Below are 27723 nucleotides of genomic sequence, written 5' to 3' on the forward strand. Positions count from 1 at the left end.
TTATTTTTTTTTTAGTTTTTGCAAGGCAAATGGGGTTAAGTGGCTTGCCGAGGCCACACAGCTAGGTAATTATCAAGTGACTGAGGCTGAATTTGAACTCAGGTACTCCTGACTCCAGGGCCAGTGCTCTATCCACTGTGCCACCTAGCTGTCCCAATACATAGAAATTTTTAAAAAAAGTGAATGCAGTGTTCATTTGGAAGGTTTTTGGTTTTGATTTTTCTTCCTCTGGATGGGGTTGTCCATAGCCAGTCTAATAGAGTTGGCCTAGCTCTCTGGACTGCTGAGAGGAGCTGCATCCATTCTAGTTGATCATCTCACAATGCTGTTGTTAATGTGTACATTGTTCTCTTGGTTCTGCTCCCTTTGCTCAGCATCAGATCCTATAATTCATTCCATGTTTCTCTAGAGTCTGAACCATTCGTGGTTTTTTATAGAACAGTAGTATTCTATAACAGTCACATACCATAACTGGTTAAACCATTCCCCATGGATGGGCAGCCCCCCCCCCCCATTTCCAATTCTTAGCCATCACAAAAAGAGCTGCTATGAATATTTTGGAAAATGTGGGACTTTGCCCATTTTTTTATGGTTTCTTCTGGATATAGTAGAGGCAGTTTATCTTGAGCACTTTCTTCAAGAAGAGCTAGAAGGCCCTGGGTGAACTGAGCAAGCTCACAACAACGAAGGTGATTCTTCTTTTAAACATATGGAATGCCTGGTTTTAAAAAGCATTTGATTTGCAAGGGGGAAATGCAGATGTAGAGGCTTTCTTCCATCATGGTGTCTGCCATGTCTGTATTAAAGTGATGTAAACTTCTTGTTAGATGATTCATTGAGATGCCTCTGGTCAGGAATCCTGGGAGGAATGATCAGGTCTGCTGGTCACATGGTCACTTGATCAAAGGGAGCCATCAAAAGGGAAGGTGTTGGCTCGTCAGAGATTGCTCGCCATAGTTTGGGGCTGTCCCACTCAGGCTCCAGATGAGAGTAAGAGAGGAGTCAGCCAGTCTTGTGTAGGAAGTCAGTATCTGCCTCTTACATTGGAGCTGGGGATTCCCTGGGCAGCCCAGGGAGCGCATTCTGGCATAGGGAGCAACCTTTTCAAAGACATGGTGGGGGGAGACAGAAGATCATGTACAGGGAACACTGGAGCCTGGAACCTATTGGTGATGTTTGAATTGCCAGGCTTAGGAGCTAGTATACTATTCTCAAGGTGACAGGGAACCTCTAGATCAGGTGTTTCCAACTTGTGGCCTGTGGGCTTTATGCAGCCCTCAAAGCCCATTCATGCAGCATCATTATATTTTATTATTATACCCAAAGGAGAGAAAGGGACATAGCCACAAGATGTCACAGAGGTGGTGGATATGTGGTTAGGGTGCTCCTGCATTCTCAGGGATGACATACGTTGATGCCTGGACAGAATGAGGCAAGTTGGGAATAGAGGGAAAAGATGAGTTCTGTTTTGGACAGGTTTAATTTGAGGTACTGAGGCATAATCCAAGAGGACTTGTTACATGGATGAGGAGGTAAGAAGGCCAAAGAGGAGAATTGAATCCATGGGAGTTGATGAGATCGCCAAATGAGAAATTAGCAGGAGAAGAGAGAACCCATGACAACCTTGGGAAACCCAAGTTATTCATGTGAATCAGGGGAAGAGCTGGCAAAGGAGACTGAGAGACCCAGCAGAACCTAAAGAAAAAAGATCTGGGAGGGGAGTGATGGACAGGGTCAGAGGCTGCAGACTGGTCAAGAAGAATGAAGACCGAGAAAAGGCCATTCATTGGGCAATGAAGAGATGGCCGGTCTCTTTGGGGAGCCCAGCTTCAGTTGAATGAGGAGGTTAAATGCAAGGTGCTTGAGTTTAGAGGAGAGTGAGAAGGAAAGGAAATGGAAGCACTGGATGGTGATGTTTCTTCGAGGAGTTTAGCGAAGAAAGGGAAGGGATGCAGGAGGGGAGCTAGTGGGATGATAGAGTGTTATCGCAATAAATAAGTGGGGTGGCTGAATCAGAGGTAGCAGATGATAGAGATCATGTTGATAGGCTGCAGTAAAACAGCCATTAGATGGGGAGAGATGGAGTGACATGATAGAAGGTGCAGAGTCTGCTGGAGAAGATGGAATGGCATCAGCTGTGTCTGCAGTGAGATTTGCCTCAGCAAGAATGGCCACCTCTTCACATGAGAGACATCTGAGTGATGGGAATGAGGAGGGGAGACAGAACGCTTGTGGGATGGCCCCAGGTTTTTGAAGTATCAGGCAAGGCCTTCAGCTGAGGAAATGGAGGTGGGGGGGGCGAAGGATGAAAAAATTTGAACTAGCTTCTGTAGTGATTAGGGTAATGAATCCATTAGGGCCCAATAAAAGGATTTTTTGGCTGCACTGAGGGCTCTGTTGAGATTCTGTAGGGTAAATTTGGAGTAGATTTACTCTGTATGGTTTCATGGTTCTCTGGCTCATTTTTTTTTTTAACAAGGCATGGGTTTAAGTGACTTGCCCAAGTTCACACAGCTAGGTGTCTGAGGCCGAAGTTGAACTCGGGTCCTCTTGACTCCAAGGCCAGTGTTCTATCCACTGCGCCACCTAGTTGCCCCCTCTTCTCTGGCTTGCTTGAGCAGCATGCCAACAGGACAACTGTAATCCAAGGTGGGGTTTTGGCAAGGTGTGGTTAGTGATGGGTAAGGGTCTGATGTGTAAAGGAGAGGCCAGAATTGAATTGTTCATCTAGGGGGGTGAGAGGAGCATGTAGCCAGTACACCTTTGAGAGAACTTTGGAGTGGAAGGATTGAAGATCATGGTAAAGCAGAAAGAATAAAAGCATTTGCAGAGGTTATGAATGTGGGGGTATGCTGTGCATGGGTGATGCCTGTTTCAGTGTGTAGCTGGGGAGTGTGAAAGATTAGGTCCCAATAGAGTTGAGGAACTTGGGAACAGAGAGTGAGGGAAAATCAGCTGAAAGCTGCAGTCCCCAGGATGAGGGCAGGGAGTCCATCCGGAGGAGAGAAAGACTGCCAGCCAAGCACAAACATCTTTGAGAGAGAAAGGAATTTGTCTCAGGGGTTCGATCATTGGATGCTAAATTTGGAATGAGTGACTCTCAAGGAAGCTGAGTAATGATAGGAGAGGAAGAGTCTGGAAGTGCCAGTGGGAAGCAGATGGGGAACCTGACTCCCCCATCATTGGTGGTGTATTGAGGGGGATGAGTGAAAGCAGAACTGGAAAGAGGGGCCAGGGAGGAGAGAGTCATGAAGGAGAGAAAGGGAGAAAGGAAGAGGGGAAAGGGGGAAGCTGGGTCGTTCCAGGGGAATGAATATGATTGGGGGTTTGAGGGAAAGGAGAAGAGAAAATAATGGACTGAGCAGTAGGGCTCAGAATCTCTGGGATGGGTAAGTCTTAATCATGAAGGAGATTGTGAGTGGCTAGAGAGAAGTCACCCGAGGGAGGCAGATGATCAGACTGGCTGCTCAGGGACTTTCCTTGAGGTAGGAGGTGGAGATGTGGAATCCTGGAAAGTCCAGGCATCCAGACAGCTAACAGGCAGGAACTGGGAATGAGGGCTGGTCTGATCCAAGAAAGGTCTCTGATCCTGGAGAAGGTCTCGGGATGAGTCCAGGGGCTTGACTTTGATCTTCCTCTCTGCCGCTTTGTAGCTCTTTTGGGAATAGGGAAAGGAGCTGGACCTATGATTTTACTGGCCTGGTGCAGCAGATCTCTAGCTCTCTGTACCTGGACCCCCGTGGGTTCCCATGACGCTTTCAGAGGGTCCTCAAATGTATTTTCATTGTAGTACTAAGATATTAAATCAATACATATAACCCACATAAACAGATCTTCGAGAGTGTAATGGAAATCAGAGGCCCAAAAGTTTGTGAACCACTGGTGAAAGAAATTATCTCCTGCAGCTTTCAAGGTTTAGCCAGGGTTCAAGGGAGCCCCTGGGACCACATTCTGCTTTAGAAAACCAGGTGCACACTTGGCGTATGGTATTTTTATTTATTTTGTTAAATGTTTCCCAGTTAGGTTTTAATCTGGATCTGGGGCCATGTTGAAACTCGACCTTAGTGAACCTAGAACAAAACTCTCTTGCCAATTAAAGTGTCTTTGGAAAATGTTGAACAAAATAAGCATAAAAGTGGTACAACATAGAAAATGTTCATTTGTGTTTTTCAACGTCAGTTTGTGCCAGCCAAGATGATACAGGGCTTCCTGTCTTTACAGCCACCTCACTATCTCCACTGTAGCCCATCCTCTTACACCATTCATGATAGGGTAGATTACTTAACCTTTCTGAACCCCAGTTTCCTCATTTTTAAAGAATTAATAGAATTTGAGTTATTACCTTACAATAATGTTGAGTGGAAAGAATCTGTTTCTGATTGATAATTGAATTGCTTTTGAACATGATAGGAGAAATTGTAAAGAATTATGGGGGGGCGGCTAGGTGGTGTAGTGGATAAAGCACTGGCCCTGGAGTCAGGAGTACCTGGGTTCAAAATCCGGTCTCAGACACTTAATAATTACCTAGCTGTGTGGTCTTGGGCAAGCCACTTAACCCCATTGCCTTGAAAGATCTAAAAAAAAAATTATGGGAAGAAGGAACTTCTCAAGTTAGACACAAGTTTACCTTCTAAAAGTTGGAAAATTAGAAGTTTCAATAAATTTTCCCATAATATTTTGGAGGCATATTCTTTTTAAACATGAAATGTAATAGAAATGTCATTATTTGTAATAAAGTTAGAGACTACAGGATTGAGAGGTCCTGGGTTTAAAGTCATGGGTTGCCACTCAGTGATCCTTGAGTCATTCATTTCATCTCTGAACCTCAGTCTCTCAATTTCTAAAATGGATGTTGACACATTTGGCCTTATTGCTTTGTGGCACTTTAGGAACATCACTTCATATTCTTGGCCTCAGCTTCCTCTTCTGTAAAAATTGGACTAGAAGACTCCAAAGTTCTTCCTACCTGTAGTTCTGTGATCCTATAAATAGAAACACTTGAAGAAGAATTGATTACAGGATGTCGAGGTAGCCCTAAAGTCCTTTGGAGACTCAGGCCTTGGAAGGTCAGCAGGGCTGGTTAGGTCCCATTCTGTACATATATTATTTCATTTGCTCTTCCCAACCATCCTAGGAGAGCCTAGACATTAAAGTGGGTTGAAACCTGAGAAATCATCTGGACTAGTTCCCGAGATTGGAAGAGGCCGGACTGGAAAGCAGGTCTCTTTAATGGGTAGTTTATTTTCTACATGGCAGGGTCTGGGCCAAGTCTTAAACTCAGGTCTTCACTTGTCTTCTGGGGGTAGTCAAATGCAAGCTTTCGTTTTTAAGCAGACATTTAATTATTCAAGAATATTTTTCCTTCCAATTTTTAGAAAAATTATGTCTATTAAATCAATATCTTGGTTTAATATATTAAAGTTATGTTGTAAGAGTGTTGATCTTATTTTCTAATACATTTTAATCCTTGTTTTATAGGTAATCTATCCTGAGCATTCCAAACTTAGCGATAAAGAAGTAAGTCTTCATCTTTTTCTCCTTTTCATTTGTTTGATTCCTTGGCAGCACATAAACCTTTTGTTTTCTTTTCCAGAAAACGAATATTTGCTATCTGTCTTTTCCAGATTCGAATTCAGGTAATACTTTTGTTGCATTGCTCTAAATGGGTGTGTTTAGTGTGGAGGTGGGAGCTTGCCTGGGAGAAATGCAGGAATGGAGCTCAGTTGGGTCAGGCCCTTTGTGGCCTCCACTTGAAACCAAGGAACTGAGATTGTCTGTTACTTTTCGGCAGTTCTCAGAGGAACATATTGTTTGATTTCACTTTAATTTAAAGAATACATCGTTTCCATGGTGCTTTTAGGAATAGAGTTAGGCATCCTGAAATCCAGAGACCACAGACTGGACAAGTTCATGGAGTTGCTGCAGATGGACTCAGGTTTAGATGGGTGTCCTATCCTTGCCATGAGTGGGTGGCCTTCAGGCTGGAGCCTGGGCAATCAGAGACCAATTAAACCAGAGAGTGGTGAATCCCATTAAAGGCATGTTCAGCCAGGAAGCATGTTACTGGACTGTCCTCCCTGTGTGTGGTCTGGGCTGTTGACAGCTTTCAGCTCCCTCCAAGCTGACAAGGATAAACCTGCTCATTGCAGGACAGCACTCAGTGAAACGGACATATTTTAGAACTGTTTGTGCTGGCTGCTACTTATACATTGAAAGAATTCTATAATAAGAATTTTTTGTCTTGGATTTGGGGGTCTTGGAGACCATTTTGGTTTTATTTATTAATTCAATAGTTTTTTTGCTTTCGATTTTAATGATTTCTCCTTTAATTTTTAGAATTTCTAATTTGGTATTTAATTGGGGATTTTTGATTTGTTCTTTAATTTTTTTAGTTGCATATTTAGTTCATTGATTTCTTCTTTAAGAATTTGGGTGCTGTCCCACTGGGTTCATATATATTCAGTATTGAAATGACTTTATTGTCTATGGTACCTTTTAGGAGGATAAAATTTCCTCCCTTATCTCTTTTAACGCTATCTATTTTTGCTGCTGCTTTGTCTGAGATAAGGATTGCTACCCCTGCTTTTTTTTACTTTAGCTGAAGCAAAATATATTTTGCTCCAACCTTTTACCTTTACTCTATATGTATCGCTCTGCTTCAAATGAGTTTCTTGTAAGCAGCACATTGTAGGATTCTGGTTTTTAATCCACTCTGCTATTTGCTTACATTTTAAGGGAGAGTTCATCCCATTCACATTCACATTACTAATTCTTTATTGCCCTCCATGCTATCTTCCCTCTGTTTGTATTTTCCCCCTTTCCCCCCCTTATCAATATTCCCGAATATTTTGTTTCTGAATATCACCCCCTTCAGTGTGTTTGCCCTCCTATATCACACCCTCCCCTTTCTTTTCCCTTCCCTTCCTTTTGTTATTTCCCCTTTTTTCCCCCACTCCCCTTCCCTTTCTCCGTTCCCCCCTCCCCTTTTCCCCTTTTAATACTTGAAAGGTTAGATGTTTTATGAGTTAACTGAGTATGTATAGGTTGACTTTAAGCCAAGTCTGATGAGAAGAAGATTCAGGTGTTTCTCCTCTGCTCCCTTCTTCCCCTCTATTACCATAGTTTTTTTTGTACCTCTTAGTGTAATGAGATTTCTTTTAAGAGGTTTGTTTCATGTGATAGATGGGGAAAAGATCAGGAGACTTTAGAATTGTGCCTGTCTTCTCTCTGCCATCTTGGCCAGAAGTCTGGAGACCATTTTGAACATTCCCTATTTTTTTTTTTTTTTAGGTTTTTGCAAGGCAAATGGAGTTAAGTGGCTTGCCCAAGGCCACACAGCTAGGTAATTATTAAGTGTCTGAGACCAGATTTGAACCCAGGTACTCCTGACTGCAAGTCTGGTGCTTTATCCACTATGCCACCTAGCCACCCCTGAACATTCCCTATTCTTTAACTACATTTTTTTTCATGCTTCCAAATTTTTTTGCTACAGATTTAGAACTTCTTGAAACAGTTTCTTTAATCACTTCTTAAATTAGTCATATAAAATTGTTGTTCCTCTGTGGCCAGGCCTTTTATGGTCTAGTAAAATTTATTGAAAAAAATTAAGAACAATAAATGTGTTAGGTTATTGCCTTTGAGAGATTCTAACAGGGCTTTTGGTCTGTCTTGCCTTTTAATTAAAATGACCTAAATATTTAGAATTTTTGCCTACAAATTAATAACTCTGCTTAGCTTTTATTAAATCAGATAAAATGCATGCTGTGCCTTTGGGTCCTTCCTGTTGGACTGCATTTGCACTTCTGAATAAATGGTCTCAACCCAAGCTGAGTAGGCTCCACGTGAATCCCCCTGGGTCACTGTCAATCCCCGTAGCTTTCCTGGGAGCATCAGCTGATTATTTTGGTACCTTTGACCTTTATGGCAACAAATATGTATGAAGTGACTGCTCTGAATAAAGAAAGGTAGACCAGAATTTACAGTGGGCTTTGGACCCCTGCCGGTTGTGTGACCTGGACACTCATTTCACTTTGACCTACCTCGAACTGTAAAATGGGAATAATAACAGTAGCTAGCACCAAAGTTGTTTTGAGGATTCAATAAGATCACAGTCAAATCATCAAAAGAAAGATCTTTTGTAAAGTGCTTGGCAAATCTTGAAGCACACCATAAATACTGGTTCTTCCTGGTGAAACAAAGACAAAATTATATGTAGTTCCTGCCTTCACAGTCTTTCCATTCTCATACTCCCCCTCCCCAGTGTTCAGAGGAAAGAGCTTAATTGTTCCCTGGGTCCCAAGGCTGAGAGCAAGGTGTCTGAATAACAGTTTAATATTATTTATTCTTAGGTTTTTTGGGATTTTTTGGAGTTTCTTTTGTTAACCCTTTATTCACCCTGTCTACTTAAGGAAGCTCAGACTGAGGTTTGTCTCATGCTCCTTCTTTTTCTTGATTAAAGAAATCTTAGTATTTTGGAAAGATGTGTGATGTCATCTTCTTGCTGAGCTCTTCATGTCATAGGAGACAGTGTCTTGAGTTACTGTGGCCAGAGAATTCTTCACCTCCTGGCAGGTCTGATGTGGAGCCTGTCTGACACTAATGGACCCTTGAGTGGCTGGCAGGAAGTCCATTGCCAGACTGGTCTTGGCCTTTCTAGCCTTGTTCTGCTGACCCAGCCCCTAGCTTCTCCTGGTCATTGGCTTTCCATACCATGAAAAGCCATCCGAACATCGCCTTTTTTTTTTTTGGCTTTGGTTGTTTTTTTTTCATTTAATGGTATTTTATTTTTTTAACCAATTAATGGAAAGATAGTTTTCAGCATTCATTTTTGTAAGATTTTGATTTCCCAATTTTTCTCCCTCCTTTCTTTCCCTCCAAAACAAAAGCAATCTTGTATAAGTTGTGCATGTATAATCATTTTCATGTTAGTCATGTTGTCAAAGAAGAATAAGAACAAAAGGGAACAATCATGAGAAAGAAAAAACAAATAAGAAAAAGTGAAAATAGTCTTTGCTTTGCATTCAGACTCCATTGATTTGTCTCTGGCTGTGGATGGTATTTTCCATCACAAATCTTTTAGAATTGTCTTTGATCACTATTGCTGAGAAGAACTAAGTCTGTCATAGTTCATCATCACACAGTGTTGCTTTTAATGTGCACAATATGTTATGGTTCTGTTCACTTCACTTTGCATCAGTTCATATAAATCTTTCCAGGTCCTTCTGTAATCTGCCTAGAGCATTACTTTAATCAAGACGTAGGACTTAAATAGAAGCATACATTTTCATAGTTAGAATATGTGTGCAGACATAGCTGTTTCTGTTTTTTGGAGGGAGTGGTAAAAAAAAATGATCCTGGCTAGAAGACTGATGAGGTCTTTTCTGGGTTCAGATCGATGATCTTGATCCCCTAAATGAAGTATGGCACCTCTCCCCTATAGTTTGGATGGACAAGTTAAACTTGATCTGTCTTGAAAGCAGGCATCTTGCCATCCTGACAGATGAACATCAGTGCAGGCAGCCAAGAGACCACACATTTGGAATGTGATTTCAATCATTATTCTCTTTTGTGACTCTCTAAACAGCTTGTTGCTCTTCATGTGTTTTATTAAATGGAGGTTGTTATGACTGTGCCAGCTCTGAAATGGATTTACTTTAAAAAAAATCCCCAAATAGCTTTTATTACTATGGAAGGAAACCTAGGAGATGTTTTACAGTCTTCAGAAAACAGTAAAAATGGAGTTTTATTTTCTTTGAAGTTTGCATAAAAAATAGAACATTTTAGAGCAATCACTTACCAAAAAATGTGTATTAGGTAGATGTTATAGGGAAGATTGCATTCAATTTCCAAAGTAGTCTTTTCTTCTCCCTCCTCCTAGCCTTTCTATTTAAAGTAAACACTATTTCCTCTTCTTCCCCATCGCTTAGAGCTGTTAGAAAGATACTTGCCAGGGCCTTCTTCCTTATTGCTCATTAGCAGGATTTGGACCTGGAAATTCATGAGTTCTAATGATACTTGGGAATCCTTGCTGCCTAAGGTATGTGCAGACTGCGAGAAGATGAGATAAATGTTTGCTTTCAACATCTACACATAGTTCTTAGCTCAGTATGGGTGAGACTTAGAGAATGGAGCTCAGTTCCACCAATTCCTTACGAGTGCCTCTCATGTGCTAGATGCTGGCAATACAGTAACAATGATCATCAGACCCTGCCCTTGAGGAACTTACAGTCTCCTGAAAGGATGAGCTGGGGGATCATGGGAAAAACATTTGTGTTCATTACTGAGAAATTTTATTAGAGAATATTGACTGCAACAGAGTTTTATTTTCTTAGATAATACTCCCCATATGTGCTGCTCTTTTTGGGTATTCTTTTTTTTTTTGCAAGGCAATGGGGTTAAGTGACTTGCCCAAGGTCACACAGCTAGGTAATTATTAAGTGTCTGAGGCTGCATTTGAACTCAGGTCCTCTTGATTCCAGGGCACTGTGCCACCTAGCTGCCCCTCTTTTTTGGGTATTCTAAAAGAAACTTTCAAAATAAACACCCCAAATTCCCAGGAATCTGCAAATGGGTTCAAGTCTCCTTAGGTGAGAAATATTCATAAAATGTTCCTGCCAAAATCAGTTCTAAGGCTTAATTGAAAGGAAGGTGCCCCCCAGAGGTAGATCCCATCACTTAAAAGCTCAGAGAAGGTTATAAGAAGATAATGTAGCCATAGTCACTGCCTTCATTTTAATGAATTTATTTTCCATGATGAGGTAAATGTGCAAAACATTCCCCCATTTGAAAAATAAATTTTCTGAAGCCTGTCGCTCATTTAGGTTTATCTAGATGTTTTAATAATATATAAAAAGCAAAATCAAAGCAATTCCTGCTGCATCCACACATACTGCACTATACATATGCAGATATGTTGGATGAGGATTTTCTTGGCTATAAAATAAATAGATTTGCTGTTAATGGTGAAGTTAGAAAAAACATAATTGAGAGCTAAAATTTTGTGATCACATTTAGTAATACCATATATTCTAAAGCAACAGGTTTTTAAATGAACTCTTTAAAGTCTTTTTATAGGCTTTGAATGGAGGAAGGACTATCCCTCTGATCTCTTTGGTCTAGAAAACTTCCAGAGGAGGAAACTTACTCTGCCCATATTGGCTGGCACCTTCTCTGGAACTCAAGCCTTGGAGCAAGACAAGGAGCATTGAGAGCTCAAGGACTTGCCTCAGGTCACCCAGCCTTTTGGACCAGAGGCAGGATTCTACCTCAGGCTCTGCTTCTTTCTGAGGGTGACTCTGGGAACCCCAGCCACACAAAGTCCTGTATTATCCTTGGGAATATGGCTGTATGTCTTGTCCTGAAAGGAAGAACCTCTCAAAACCCTGCCCACTCTAAATTTAGTATTCCTGCTATCCTGAAAAAGTCTTTGTTTCCAATGAAAATACAGTAATTACTAAGTAATCTGTGTGAGAACGATAATAGAAAAGAGATGTATTATGAGTTTTTAATACTGATTGGTAAATGCAGGTCTTTGCATTCCCCCCCCCCCAGTCGTCCCCTAAACCCTGGGGGACTCTGGGCCCTCTGCCCTGCTCTCATGCCAGCCCCTTAGGGCTGCTTTTGAACTCTGGCTCATTGACGGACAAAGGGTGGAAGAAGCCTGGATTCCTATGGGTCAGTCACAGAGGACTGAGCAGGCAGCCCCACAGTCCATCACTTTACCTCTACCCTGGCTGCCCCCTGGATTTGTTGTTTTAAAAATGTTAATAATAGGGGTGGCTAGGTGGCGTAGTGGATAAAGCACCGGCCCTGGAGTCAGGAGTACCTGGGTTCAAATCCGGTCTCAGACACTTTGTAATTACCTAGCCGTGTGGCCTTGGGCAAAGCCACTTAACCCTGTTTGCCTTGCAAAAAGCTAAAAAAAAATGTTAATAATGGGTCGGCTAGGTGGCACAGTGAATAGAGCACCGGCCCTGGAGTCAGGAGCACCTGAGTTCAAATTCGGCTTCATACATTTAATAATTACCTAGCCGTGTGGCCTTGGGCAAGTTTCTTAACCCCACTGCCTTGCAAAAAAAAAAAAAACAAACCAAAAAAAATGTTAATAATGCCTCTGGCTAAAACCCTGTTTGTGTCTAGACTTTTGATAAACTGCTTTTTTTAATTTGGAAAGTGTTTTTATGAAATTAAGTGAACTTTAACAATTAAAAAATTATAATGAAGCAATTGATTTATTCTTGTTCTCTTGAATTTTTATATATATATATTTATATATGTATATTTTAAGCATTGTATTTAATCATTTCAAAAGAAATGGAAATGTAATGTATGGAACTGAAATTTTAGTTCTAGTTTATTCATGGATTGGTTGTGTGGTCTTGGACAAGTCATTTTGGGATCTTCAGAATGAGCAAGTAGCTGTAAAATTCTGTGATTCTGTATAAATAAAATGATAGACTAAGCTGTCCTAATTCCTCCTTTTTATTTTTGTTTTCATTAGGCTGTCTTGGAGATACGCAGTTTTGTTTCCGATTTCGGCAGTCATCTGGCCGGAGGATGTCAATGCACTGTGTCCCGGATCAGTTGGACCGCGACTCACCTGTGTATTTAAAGGTTAGAAAAATAATAACAGGAAAAGGTCATTGTGATAGAGAAAATGCTCAGCCTCAGTTATACTTTATATAGCCATCCTCTGGTTGTAATTGGCAGAAAGGCTTTGCTTTCATTTGCAGCCCATAGTCATCCCCAGAGGGGCTGTAGAGCAAAGGCAGCTGATTCTTTGGGAGATTGGAGAAACCTTCCCAAGTTCTTGACGTCTACTAAAATTTTATTGAAATTTTCAGGAATAAATGAGAAATGTTATTTGTTCTATACTCTGTTAAGATTGAGACTCTGAGCCAAGTGTATTTTTGCCAGTTTATCATCTGAAGCAACACAAAGTATATTTTGAGATGGGAAGAAGAAACTTTGACTAGATAGGTTTTATTTTTCCTATGGCTTTTTTTTTTCATTTTTTTCTTATTCATCTCTGCTGTGTTTTAGCATTTCTGTCATATGATTATTTTATTCCTGGATAAGATTAAGCAAAACTAATTCCAGAATTCTGTGCATGTTTTAATATTCAGATATAAGGTTGTGTTTTGACCCTTTGAGTTTCATCTTATTTTTGATATGCAAAGAAATATGATTTAAAAAATACTGAAATAAGGATTTTAATTTTATTTTACCTTTCTGGCAGAAAGATCCTGCATATTTTTATGGTTATGTATATTTCCGACAAGTTCGAGATAAATCGCTGAAAAGAGGCTACTTCCAGAAGGTAATTTACGTTTTTGAAAATTTTCTTTTTGGTTGTGGTTAAGCATTAACTTTTCAAGTTTACGCTGTAAAAATAAACTTTTTTGATTGTTTTTTTTAAAGTGTATGTTAAACTTAAAATGGTAGTAACAAAATTGCTCTGCATGTCTAGCCTTCCTTTAGGATCTTCTTTTCATTCTCTTCTGTGTATTTTTTAAATGCTTCCTGTGTTATATTTCTTGCTTTTCTTGATCATTTTTTCATTGCTGTTATGATCCACCAACTTCTCCTTTCTCCATTCCCATCAGAAACAACCTCTCTTGTAACAAGGAAGTAAAATCGGCAAACTTAGTCAGCACATTGTCCAAGCCTGAAAACACCCACTTCCTTCTAGCTCCCCCTGTTCCTTGAAGGTCTTTGGGTGTCATTCTCCAATATGTGATTATGGTCTCTGGGCATCTTGTGCTCTGGTTCTGCTCTTTTCTCTGAATCAGTTCTACCAATTTTCCCAGATTTCTCTGCTCATAAAAACCTAATGATCAGCTGCAGAAAGGCAGAAATAGTGAATACATCTTTCTCAGATCACAGTGCAATAAAAGTCATATGCAATACTGGGCCAAGGAGATACAGACCCAGAACAAATTGGAAACTGAATAACCTCATTTTAAAAAATGAGTGGACCAAAAAACAAATTATAGAAAGAATTAACCATTTTATCCTAGAGGATGATAATAATGAAACAACATACCATAACCTATGGGATTCATTCAAAGCGACACTCTCAGGGGATATATTATAGCTCTAAATGCTTACATGAATAAGTTAGAGAAAGAGGAAATCAACGAACTAAATATGCAACTAAAAAAATTAGAGAACAAACAAATCAAAAATCCCCAATTAAATTCCAAATTAGAAATTCTAAATATTAAAGGAGAAATTAATAAAATTGAAAGCAAAAAAATTATTGAATTAATAAAACCAAAAGTTGGTATTATGAAAAAAACCAATAAAATTGATAAACCTCTAGTCAATTTGATTAAAAAAAAGGAAGAAGAAAACCAAATTGCTAGTATCATAAATGAAAAAGGTGAACTCACCACCAATGAGGAGGAAATTAAAGTAATAATTTGAAATTATTTTGCCCAACTCTATGCCAATAAATTTGATAATCTAAGTGAAATGGATGAATATTTACAAAAATATAAGTTGCCCAGGTTAAATGAAGAAGAGATTAAATACCTAAACAACCCTATCTCAGAAAAAGAAATTCAACAAGCCATCATTGTACTCCCTAAAAAAAAAATTCTCCAGGGCCTGATGGATTCACAAGTGAATTCTACCAAACATTCAAGGAACAAGTGGTTCCAATTCTATATAAATGCTTTGGAAAAATAGGGAAAGATGGAACTCTGCCTAACTCTTTCTATGAAACCAATATGGTGGTATTACCTAAACCAGGAAGAGTTAAAACAGAGAAAGAAAATTATAGACCTATTTCCCTGATGAATATAGATCAAGATTTCTCTGCTCATTTCCTTCCATGGATGTGCTCTCATTCTCAAATTGATGCTCCCCTTCATGGTTTCCAGTTTTTGATTGGACAAAAATAGTGTTGCTCTGTGCACACGTGGGTCATCCATCCAAGTATTTATTAAGCCAACTGAAATTTGTGTCGTTGTGGAAGGTGTGACCTTCCAGCATGAGCAACTTAGTTAAAGGGAGCCCCTCCCTGCCCCAAGTCCTTAGGAGAATTGTTCCTTTAAAAAATATTTAAGGCAGTGGGGTTAAGTGACTTGCCCAAGGTCACAGAACTAGGCAATTATTAAATGGTCTGAGGTCAAATTTGAACTCAAGTCCTTCTGATACAAGTGCCAGTGCTCTATCCGCTGTGTCACCTAGCTGCCCCCACCCAGAGGCTTCTTAAGGAGAATGGATGATTAGAATGTGTTTGTAGAATGGATCTCCCCTTCTTTTGTGCATCTTCAATGCTAGCAATTCATTGTAAACTTCATTTCAAGTTACAAAGTTTAGCATTCTGCAGCACACACATACATACACACACACAAACATCCATTACGCATTATTTAAAGTGGAGCAAGCTATGGAGTTTTAGGTTTCAGTTAGTGAAATTTGGTTACTTCTCTGTTGTTAGTAATAATAATGATAGTTAATACAAATGTAGCTTGCTAAGGTTGTGGAATACAACTTTTTGTAGAGAGGAAACTGAGACTTCTTGAGTAACTTGTCCAAGGTCACCCAGCCATTGAGGGTTCAAAGCTGAATTTGAACCCAAATTCTGTCTGGTTCTTTCTTCATTGTGCCCCCCAGCTTTTCTAGTGTACGCTGATGCTATTGGTCAGAGATTTATTAAACTCTCCTTTGTGCTGGACACCAGAAAGGAAATAGAGGAAGATGTCCCTGGCCTTGATGGGACCTCTTTCCACTGGTCGAGGTAGTATGTCAGAAGCTGAGGAAAATGGACTCCCCTTGCCCCCCCAAACTTAGGTGGTAGAGAGAGCTAGATGAGGACAGTGCCCTCACCAGTACATGTTGGCCACCTTCTTGGCAGTGCGGAATCGCAGAGAGGCCCCGGGATGATAGAGGTGGGCAATGCTTTCTGTGTCTGTGAGCCTGCACCTGTCCAGGTTGCCCAGCTCCTCCTGCTAACCCATCTTGAGTATTTGGAGACCCCATATGGGGGTCAGTTTTCACAAAGAGCATTTTTGACTCCAGCCAAGTCCAAGTTAAAGATATCAGGAGCTCATTCTGCTGCTCTGGCTCCATGGTGACAGTCTAAGGTCTTTGTCATTGGCAGTCATGTGTGAGTGGGTTGTTTGTATTGGATTTATTTTTTTGGCTCCTTTGGGGTATCCCGAAGCTACCTGGTGCCTGTGTGCGAGAGCTGAACTGAGCTGACGCATCCCTTATTTCCTTAAACGGGATCATGCTCTAGCTACTTGATGGATTTTCCTACTAATTTTACAGTCAATTTGTGGAAAGATGTGGAAGAACTTTTTGGCCTTTTGTGACCATTTTTGTTTTATTTTCATTTAATAATGGTCTCTCAAAAATGGCCCTTTGTAGGTCTGATTCTGCATCTGCATGCAGTAGTGGGGTTTTTCAGCAACTTTGAGTATAAGAAATGAGTAGCAAGGGTAAAATTAGATTGTTCAAGCTCTTTCTGACATTGTGCTCTTTGTTTTCCAGTCCTTAGTTTTGATCAGCAAGCTGCCATATACACATTTTTTTCACACAGTACTTAAAGAGATAGCGCCTGAATATTTTGAAAAGAGTGAACCTTATTTGGAAGCAGGTGAGTAAAACATCGTGTTGATGATGTGACCCTTTGGATGTATCAAAAGATTCTTAACTAGAAATTTTAATGAAAAATGAAACTTTCTGAAAATCAGTGATGATTTTAAGAGTTTTGAATAAAAGAGAGAAGAGAGAATTAAACTACTTTTAATAACTTTATAAATGCTTTGAAGCATTAGAAATATCTGTTTAAAAAATAAATTAGAGTGAAAATGCTTGGATTTTTTTTTAAGATAGTCTAAATATTGAATTGTTGACCACAGGTTAATAGATATCTGACTCTTAATTGTCTTTATCTTCAGTCCTTCTGCTTGTTCTCATATGGCCACCGCAATGTTGGAGTTTTTCATCATATCCTTAATACCTGATAAAGCAATTCTGGCCTAAAAACTGTAGAATCTCCTCCCCCATACTGTTGACGATCTCCCATTTATATCCTTGTTCTCCTGGAATTCACTCTTCCATGTAAATTCCTTGTAAAGTCACTATTGTGACTGAACTTGTAAGGTGGTTAGGTGGAGCCAGCTTTGTTTCATATGGCTCCATAAAAGAATTTTAACTATAGGAAAACAAGGGAGAACTCATTTGACATTCATTAAAGCCTTTTATGAACTACTTTCTGAAAATTTGGGCACCTGTTTCCATCCTAGGAGAGAGTAAATTTATGTGAATCAGAAGTTAGACATTCTTTATTCCCCCCCTACCATTTTTGCCTTCATTTATACCTTTTCTTTTATAACAATAATAATATCAGTTTTTAATATCCATAAATACAAATAATAGCACTTATACAGTGTTATCTCATTTGATCCTTATAACATTTGATTCTTGGGATGTGTAGGTGTTCTTTTTTTTCCCCCAGTTTTACAGATGAGGAGACTGAGGGTAAGAGAGTAAAGGGACTTGCCTGGGGTCATAGAGTTATAGTATAGTTCTGAGGCAGGATTTGAACTCAGCTCCTCTTGACTATCAATTATATCCCATAGTTGCTGCAGTCCAATGTGTTTTCCAGTCATCTGTAGTATGAATGAAATTAAAGAAATGGCTTAAGGAATTGAAATATGATAGTATGGATATTGGAGTTGTTTGTCCCAATTTTGTTTGTAAAGTATTACCACTTATACAAATGAAATATTTATTTCTGTTTTTTAGCTTGTAATGATGTTGATCGATGGCCTGCTCCAGTACCAGGGAAAATGTTACACTTGCCCATTATGGGGGTAGTATTAAAGGTAATTTGTTTTTACTTTATTTCTTTTTAGCCTGAATGTTAGAGAAAATAAAAATATGGATTTTATTTTTATCATCTCACTAAGAACCAGTCCCATCCCTGCTTTCCTCACCTCTGCCTGAGGAATGTCAAGGGTTTTACAAGCATCTTTTCAGACCTTCATGCCTGCGGAAGCCTGATATCTTCTGAAAACTGATTATCCCACCAAAGGAATCTGAAAATGAATTGGAAATGCCCAAGTGGAATTTGGAACCCTGTAGTGCCACTCTAAGCATTTTCTTTGGTTTTCAAAACAATTTTTATTGATCTTTCTTGTTTTTATATCCCCTATGATTCATACTAGTTTTTGTATGTTTGGGGCCTTTCTTTCTGTGATTGACCTCCTTGCGGGTATATGGCTAGCAGTGTAGTCTCTGGGTGAGAACTTTTTGGTCTCTTTCTTTGCATAATTCTAAATTGATCAGTGCCTATCTTTAGCATCAATATCTCTGGGCCTTCTTTAACACCCCCCCCCCCCCCCAGTATTGTCCATTGCCATATGTTATCATTTCTACCAATTTGTTGGGTGTGAGTTGAAAAATCAAGGTTATTTTCGTTTGCATGAAGTTGTATCAGATTAGTTATTTGGAAATACTTTTTGATCTAATTTAATCCTATTAATTGTCTATATATCTGTGATAGCAGAATCTTAAAAGGGATATTTGATGAAAAGACTTTTTTTCCCCCTCTAGATTCTTATAGTTGCATTAATTTTGTTCATGCAAAATCTTTTCAATTTCATATAATTGAAATTATCTATTTCATCTTTTGTTTCCCTTTCTTCCTGATTTAGTTAAGATTTCACCTCCTAATATTAGTTCTGAAACGTACATGATCTGCTTCTCTTCCAGTCTTTAATAGTATTTAATATTTAGGTTATATAATCATTTTGACTGTTTTGTTTTTTTAATTGGTCTAAACCTCATTTCTGCCACATTACTTTCCATATTCTCTGATATTCTTGTCAAATAAATTCTTTCCTAAGTAATTTGCGTTTTATATTTTTATCAATTACTGGTTATTGGGTTATTATTCTCATACTGCTTTAGTCTGTTCTGTTGATCTACTTTTGTATTTTTGAACCAGTATTAAAAAGTTTTGAAAATCATATGTTTATAATATAGTTTGATTTCTGAAAATGCTATTACTAGCTTTTTGCAAAAGATTGCTATCTTTTTTCATTATTTATTTCATTTTTCTAGATCTTATATTTCTTCAAAAGAATTTTGTCATTATTTTGTCTAAAGCTAAAGTATACTTCTCACAATTTAATGGGTATAGGATTAGGTCTATAAATTAACTTTGAGAGAATAGTCATTTTAACATACTGACACTGCTCATTCATAAGCATGGAATATCCCTCTAGTTCATTAAGTCCCTTTGTTTTTTAAGCCGTGTTTTGAAGTTGTATTAAAATAGTTATTGAGTGTACCCTGGTAGATTGATTCTCAGATATTTTATATATTTTGAACCCAGGGATAGGGACTTAATCTATTCTTGCCCTTAGGCATTTTGTTATTGCTATATAGAAACACTGGTTTTCATTTATTTATTTTGGTCCTATCTTAGTTGCATTCTTTGTTGATTCCCTGGGATTTTCTACATAAGCCATCTTGTCATCAACAAACAGACATGGCTTTGTCTCCTTTCTGCTGTCTTGGCATGTTCTTTGTTAAGGCTATTGCTGACTTCTTTCAGTTAATTTTATCTTAAGTGAATTTAAGCATTTATTTCATGCAAAATTGTTTTTGTTTGAATGCTCCTAGTTTTCTGACTTTTCTTTATTCACAAGTATATTGGGAGGGGGAACCCACAAAACAAACCTGTTATTTATATCAGTATAACTGAAAGACTTTGAAAGTACCAGATAATTAGCGACATCTTTTCAGATGACTTAATTTCTTAATGTTCACTGAATGTATACTGCTGTCTGCTGTGAAGCTTATCAAGAACAGACTTAAAAAATTGTTTAAAAAAAAAGAAAGCTTTAGTGGAGAATGTGAATCTTGAAAGTTCTCTGATTGCTTCAGACAGTTTATCCCAAAGCTTATTAGCAAGTTTGGAGAAGTTGTGTGGATGTTGTAAGATTGTGTGAATATTAAGAAGAAAATTGGATTATGAGCATTAAATAATATATTAGTGGTCATTTCTTAATTTTAAATCTGTTTGATTCCCGGTAAGATTCATAGTATTTGTTATTAGAGATGTTAATTTGTGTGTTTTGGAGATGACTAGGATGCTAGTACTGAAAAGGCTCATCTTTATAGTCTCTTTATTTAAAAATTAGTATCTTGGCTTCCCCACAATTTTAGCATAATTTTGTCAAAGTAGTTTTAGTAAAGTGGAGAGTTTATGATTCTTTAGTTTAATTTCTCTGGCAGGTTGATACAATTATCAGATTCATGCATGAACCATTTTATAGGGAAAATTATGGTCTTCTCTTTTCTTCCTAAGGTGCGGATTCCGACATGCCATGACAAGCCTGGAACAACCCAGATAGCCCAGTTAACCCATCAGGTAGGTGTTGGCGGGGAGGGGCAGGGTTCCAGGGGCTGTGGCTGGATTCCCACAGACTTCTCAGGAAAAGTTATACTAGCCCGTGTTTATCTAATATGATGAGAATTCCCAAATGTTTTACACACGTTTCTCAGTTAAATCATTTTGAAATAACAGAGACTTGTGTTTATACAGTGTTTTGTGTATGTTATTGAAATACCCTGATGATTGACTGCTTGAAATTTCTTTTTTCTTCCTCTTTCTGTTGGGTCAATATTGGAGAATTCAGAAATATGTTTAGTGCTGGGGCAAAAACTTAGGTAAAGACCAGATGAAGAAACAGAACTAGATATATCCAGAACTGCTCTGTATAAATTGCTTCCCTGCATATCATGAGCAGAGCCACCTGGCTTCTATTTAGGAAATTTGGTCAAAAGAATTCAATGGATTGGATTAGATTTCAAATATTCCTCTTAGGAGTGTGTCCATTCATGGGTGGAGGTGAATTTCTCACTTACAAAAAAAGTCAAATTTTCACCATTCCTTAGTATCCCAAGTGTCTGTTAGATTATTTGGGTCAAAATAGAGGAAATGAAAACAGCTTATTTTCCCTTTTATTTGCATTAGCTAGTTCACAATTTGTTTACTTTAGAGTTGGAGACATACAGCCTTCCAAAGGGTAAAAAAACTACAGTTTTCTCTCTCGGTGGAGATTATTTGTTTTATCATCAGGCCTGGACATATTGATCTTCTTCACAATTTGTGATTTTTTTTTCCTTTCTTTTAGACAGACTCACAGATCTCTATGGTTTTACCTACTATTCATGAAGTTGATCTTTTCAGGTAAAAATCTAGTTTATTTGTTGTACTAATTTTAGTTTCTCTCTCCTTCATTATTCCTTCATTAATGCCAATAGATTTTATTAGTTATCTACCAGGAGTTTGCCATTTTTCTCCCAGGATAGAGGTGGGAGGGGGGCAGTGGAAATAGAGAAGAGGAAAATGATAAAAAGGTTTTCAAGTACTTTAAATTACCAAGTAGGAGGCAGTTTTCTTAGTTGGCTTGGGTTGCAATTAATACTATAGTTAGGTTTGATAATTTCAACAATATTCTTGGTGTACAACATTAAAATTTTCAACAGGTAGATTAAGCTGCTGATTGGAATTTCATCTCATGAGCACAGTATCTCCATGCTGTCCACATTTTGCTTTTTATCCTTATGAGCTATTACCTTTGGATAGCATCAGTCCTGGAAATTGTGAATTGTTTTAAGACTTACTTGACTTGTAGTATCTGTGATCCTGCCTCTTCATATCTCAAGAAAAATAAGTTGTATCTTGCTGTCAGAAGAATTCCTCATTTTTCAAAAGTCACATAAATAGGAATTCTCCAGGAGGCCCTCCCTCTCTCTTCTGATGACTGGACTCTGGACACTCATGGCCTGTAGCTTCTTTATCTTCCAGACCCTGATGCTATGGAAGTGCTTATATTGTTTTCTGTTTTCTGTTTTTTTTTTAGGTGTTTTTTTTTTTTGCAAGGCAAATATGGGGTTAAGTGGCTTGCCCAGGGTCACACAGCTAGGTAATTATTAAGTGTCTGAGACTGGATTTGAACCCAGGTACTCCTGACTCCAAGGCCTGTGCTTTATCCACTACGCCACCTAGCCACCCGTTTTCTGTTTTTCTTCTAAGGAATGGTCATTCCATCTCATAGTCACAGATATTCATGGCTAAATATTATATTATTCATAGACTTTCAGAGATAAATAATATATCAGCATGAAAGATGTTGAGCTGTAGGAGTAGGAGTTCCAGAAAGAATGAGGGTCACCCCATTTCTTTGGCCAAACAGTTCAGGGTCAGCTGTGTCCTGACAAGTATCCACATTGTTCAAGCACCATGGATACAGAAATGGTCAGCTTCTCTCTTGGAAGGGATCCTTCATGGGCTGGATCCCTGCTGCCCAGGAAGGATGCTGTGGTCCAGGCCGAGTGCTCCCTCTGGTGGTGGGTTCTCAACATCTCCACAGGGGTTTCAGTTCTTTTATTAACTAATAAAGAAATCTCAGAGAATTAAGATGTTCAGAGCCAAATTAAATTTTCTAAATCTGAATTTTATTGTAATAAGAAAAATAATTGCCTGGTGGTTTCTTCTTGAAGCATACAACCTTATGGGAAAGACATAATGACAACTTTTCTTCTGATTGATATAATCTGGTAATACTTGTATCTATAATCATAAGAAAAATAGAAACTTGTGTTGGCTCAAATCCCTGCTATTTGTGACAAGGTGATCTCTCCAGTCATGACCTATTGAATGTCTGACTCTCCTTTGCCCCAAGGCCCCATCCTATCTCAAAATTGATAAAGGTCTCTGTGAACAAATGTGCTTGTTAAGTGTTTGTATCATCTCTGTCCTAGACTGTCAGCTCCAAGGAGGTAGGGATTATGTACTAGTCAATCTTCCTAGCTCCACACACAAGAAGCTGCAAGCTGGGCGAGGGGTTGGCTGTTGGGGATGACGCAGAGACAGAAGCGCAATGCCTCTGCCTCCAGACCTTACAGCCTAGGACAGCCACAAAGAAGGAGATGCACACAATATGCAAAGCAGTTTTCTGGAAGTGAGGGGGGGCAGAGAGAGGGGCAGATTTCCAGGAGGAGACATCCGGCCCTTGGGCACAGCCCTGAAGGAAGCTTGGGATTCTCTGGAGAAGGAAGTGAATTCCAGACATAGGAAACAACTAATAAATATTTGAATTTAATTACTATGCTGTTTTAGGGAAGTATCAATGAAAGATTAAATGTGCTACATTGGATAATTAAGTCTCTGCTTTATATTCCTTTACTGCTTATCATAGTGTACTGTCGGGGGTGGAAGGCCAGAAGAACAGATTCTAATCCTGCCTTAGGCAGGTCATGTAGCCTTTCATGGTCATAGGCAGAGCTAAGTTCCTTTGAATGCCAGGAACAGGAAATCACTGGTCTAGACCAAAGAAAGAAAAACAGTTATTCCACTCGTATTCTGTCATCTGTTAAGACCTGAGGAAATGCTTGTAGACTGACTGGTTGACAGTATAGTGAGATAACATTCTGACAGAGAGGGAAAAAGTAACATCTACATGATGTATGAAATTTTTTTCTAAATCAAAAAAAAATAGTATCCATGTGCTGTGATGTAAATTTGTGTCTTACATCTTCATTTTGTCTTTGTCTGAGGTTCTGCTGCCACTGTGGGTGGCTAGGTGAGAAAAGGCAACAATGCAAAAGTTTTTGTATCATCTCTGTTAATTTTCCCAACTACTTTCTAGAATATAATTAAGTCTTTCTTCCCAAAATGAGGATAACAAAAAAACCTTGTGTTGGTTATGAAGAAGCTTAAGACCCATGTCACCACCTGCCCTTGGACATTTCCTGTTGGAAATGTCCATTCACATGTCCCGAGGAGACCTCATCATCTCTCTCCCTACTCTTCCCTCCCCCCCCCAGACTCTTCTTGCCAAAGACCCCGTCCTTCTTCCCGACTCTCAGGTCCATGTCTTTGGTGGCCTGCCTGGCTCCTGACGGTCTTGGGATTTCTGTCTCTGCCATTTCTCTCATCATAGCCTCTTCTTTCAGTGTATATGGCTGCTACTTTAATTCAGGCCCCCCCTATCTTTTTGTGATAGATCATAGTAACAACCTCATAATTTGTCTCTCTGTCTCAGGTCTCTTCCCATTCTGTTTTGTCACCCCCATGCTAGTCCAAATGATCTCCCTGAAGCAGAAATGTGACCGTGTCCCTCCATACCATTCTCAGTAAACTGTGGCGAAAGGAACATACATGCTGATGTTGCATTTTGAAAGCCCTTTGTGGGCCTTCCCCTTTTGTATTCTCTGGTCCCCTTTCAACTTGCCTGCTCTCTGTTCTTCAAACACATACGACTCAGACCACCCCCCCCACTTCCTAGAATGCACTCCTTCCTTAACTGAACCCTGGTGTTATATGATTCCTTTTCCCTTTCCAGATCCAGCCCACGTGTTCCCTTCTGCAGGATGCATTTGTCTGTTCTCTCTGTGTGCTTAGACTTGTTTTCTGTCCTATTAAATGTTGACCCTAAGGTGTGGGGATTGTTTTATTCTTTGCATTTATTTCCCCAGGAATTCGCACAAGGCCTGGCCCAGGCTTGTTGATCAGGGGATTGAAGTCATCAGCAATTTTTGTTGTAATTTCAGGTGTTTCTGTCCTGTGTTCCTGCACTGCCAGATGCTTTGGGAGCTGGTGCTGTTGGGAGAACCTCTTGTTGTCATGGCACCATCTCCATCTGAATCTTCGGAAACTGTATTGGCACTTGTTAGGTTCGTATCTCTTTTATTTTTCTCTTTGTTTTGAAAACTAACACTGTAAAGCAAATACCATATTTGTCTGTCTCTATATATGGTATAATGATTGAGTAGTTACTTAAGTCAACTGTGAATTTTGTTTTATGGACTTTGTTTCTTGTTTTTCTTGCCCACAGCTGTATTTCCCCACTCAAGTACTACAGTGACTTCAGACCCTACTTTACCATACATGACAGTGAATTCAAGGAGTACACTACGCGGACACAAGCTCCGTGAGTCAATGGTGCTATTGTTAAAAGTGTGCAAGTTTTACCTCTGAAGTCAGAATCTAAAGGTTTTGTTTAAATTTTGAGTCTGTATGAATCTTTTGAAAAGGCAGAATCTAAAGAAAATTCATTAGCTTTGGTAGTGATATACAAAGGCCAATTAAATATTTTTTTTTGTCAAGGCTGTGGGGTTAAGTGACTTGCCCAAGGTTACACAGCTAGGTAATTATTAAATGTCTGAGGCCAGATTTGAACTCAGCTCCTCCTGACTCCAGGGCCGGTGCTCTATCCACTGTGCCACCTAGCCGCCACCTCCTGTTCTTTCTTATTAGAAATGAAGGAGAATCTCCTTCCATGTCCGTGAATGTGAAATGTGGTGAGTGCAGGCCCAGCTAATCACTGTGTCATTAGGATTGTTGAAATTTTTTTTGTTTTTCTTTTAAAATCTTTTTTTACAATGAATGACTTGCAGGGGGCAGACAGGATAGTGTATTTAGAAAAGAATGTGATAGAAAACAGAAAACATCAAGAAAAATAAATTGTAAATGAATAAATCACAATATTTTTGTAAAGTCTTTTTTTCTTTTTATAACATTTTCAGGATAAAGTTCTAATAATAAAATGCTTAAGAGTTCAGAAGGTTGGGGCGGCTAGGTGGCACAGTGGATAGAGCACCGGCCCTGGAGTCAGGAGTACCTGGGTTCAAATTCGGTCTCAGGCACTTAATAATTACCTAGCTTGTATAGCCTTGGGCAAGCCACTTAACCCCATTTGCCTTGCAAAAAAAAAAAAAAGTTCAGAAGGTATTAATTTTGTGATGTGTCATTCAAACAGTTGATTTATCTTCTAACATTGAATTTCATCAGTTTGTGATTTTTTTTCTTCTCTTGGTGAGTGTAAGGTAATGTCCTGAAGTTTAGTTGCATTTCCATCAGAGTGAGAGTCTTTTCATGGGGTATTCACCAACAGTTTGTATTTCTGTCTTTGAAAATCTATTCACCTTTGACAAATTGGGGTCTGTGTATCTTTTAGTTGTAGAACTTGAACTTTCTATTTCTATCTGATGTGTTCTTTGGAAGTATTTTTCTTGGATCTATTTTCTTTTAATTTTATAAATATAGCTTTGTTTTGCAAAATTTTTTCTATTTGTATAATTGGATTCATGTTGCAGTTTCTACCATTTGTTCTATTAAAATGTTGATCTTTAAAGTTAAGGCAAATTTATTATTTGACTTTAAAATTTTTTAGATTCTTTTTAAACTCTTTTTATTTCTTTTAAATTCTTAGATATTTGATTCAGTAAGAATTTATTGTGGTGCATCATGTAAGTTATCCTTCAAAACCCATTTTTTACTATGTAGCTATTCAGTTTTGATGCTTTTTATTGAATGGTGGTTCCTCTTCTGGAATTTTTCACCTCTGGTCTCTTTGATCCATAACTTCATGCACACTGACAGATATTTCTTGGTTCTTTATTTTATTCTACTTGGCTCTTTTTCTACTCTTCTAGAATTGGGCAGTTTTTATAATGATGATTTAATTAGCATCTTCTGAAATCATATTGAGCAAGTGTCCTCATTCTGGCTTTCTTTTTTGTGCTTCTTTATATTCTTGCCATTCAGCTTTTCAAAATGAAATTGGTTATGATGATATACTATAGGATTGGGCATTTTGTGATATTGTGTTAAATCTAAAATAATTTAGAAAACATTGTTATTTTTAACCATAATTCTTTAACCTAATCATGAACAGATTTAATAATCATGAACGTTTGATTTTTCATTTATGTGAAAATCATTTTGAAATTACCTTTTATGTTCTTCCTGTACTTTATAAACAACTATCTCTTTGATGCCTCTTATCATTTTAAGCTTATTTCTCATTCAGTTTTCTTCATTTCTAATGGTTGCATAATACAATTTGAATTTTTTAGAACTTACATTTGACTATTTTATTAAAACTTTTTTTTAAATTGTTGATTATCATAGATTTTCCAGGTCTGGAATCATCGTACTAGCAAATAGATATCTTCACTTTGTCATCACCATCGCTTATTCCTTTCATTGAATCACAGATCTTGAGCCAGCAGGAGGTGATGTAGTCCATCTTATTCATCTTTATTTAGTATTTTTGAGAAATTTAACCAATAAGTATACAAAGAACAGAAGAGAGGATTGCATACTGCATTGATCTCCTGTCCCTTTAAAACAAGGGTGGAAAAACTTTTTTCTACTAAGGGCCATTTGGATATTTATAACATCATTTGTGGACAATACAAAATTTGCAACTTAAAAATTAGCGTACTATATTTTGTCAAACATTTAAATAATTCACCTCTAATAAGCTCCTAGATTTATTGAATTTCAAGTCCCTCCTGCTGTTGCCTTGGCAGCACCAGACCAAATGATTTCTCAAGCCTTTGGCCAGACTTCTCCATGCCTGCTTTAAAAGCCCTTATAGGATTTAACCCAGTAACAGCCAAACTGCCTTTTTTGACATGGGAGGGGGGCTCTTCTGAGCTCTCAGAGTCTCGTCTCTGGCTTTCATTGTTCCATAAACTTTTTCTTCTCTTTATGCATCACAATCATTACCCACTCAATGGGCTTAGTCCAGAGAGAATCCATCATCCTTTGTAAAGAGAGATAAGCAAAGAAATCCACAAAGAATATGTCCTTCTCCTTCTGCACATCTCACCCAGCATTTCTCTGCCCTTTATATGGTTGACCTTTCTTGAGCATTTGTAAAGTACTAAGGCTCTTTT

The 27723-nt window shown here is 38.5% G+C and overlaps 1 protein-coding gene across 1 annotated transcript in view; it reads left to right on the forward strand.

The window, feature by feature from the left end:
• Window positions 1-27723, forward strand: part of DENND6A (DENN domain containing 6A) — a 102195-nt gene that overhangs the window by 16428 nt on the left and 58044 nt on the right. The window contains exons 2-11 of the mRNA XM_074198896.1: window positions 5479-5517; window positions 5594-5636; window positions 12500-12612; window positions 13238-13318; window positions 16504-16609; window positions 17764-17843; window positions 20336-20398; window positions 21165-21220; window positions 24589-24711; window positions 24873-24968. Of these exons, the coding sequence (XP_074054997.1) occupies window positions 5479-5517; window positions 5594-5636; window positions 12500-12612; window positions 13238-13318; window positions 16504-16609; window positions 17764-17843; window positions 20336-20398; window positions 21165-21220; window positions 24589-24711; window positions 24873-24968 (800 nt within the window). The remainder of the gene's footprint in view (window positions 1-5478; window positions 5518-5593; window positions 5637-12499; window positions 12613-13237; window positions 13319-16503; window positions 16610-17763; window positions 17844-20335; window positions 20399-21164; window positions 21221-24588; window positions 24712-24872; window positions 24969-27723) is intronic.

This window comes from Macrotis lagotis, chromosome 8 (assembly GCF_037893015.1).
Source record: "Macrotis lagotis isolate mMagLag1 chromosome 8, bilby.v1.9.chrom.fasta, whole genome shotgun sequence".
Taxonomy (NCBI): domain Eukaryota; kingdom Metazoa; phylum Chordata; class Mammalia; order Peramelemorphia; family Peramelidae; genus Macrotis; species Macrotis lagotis.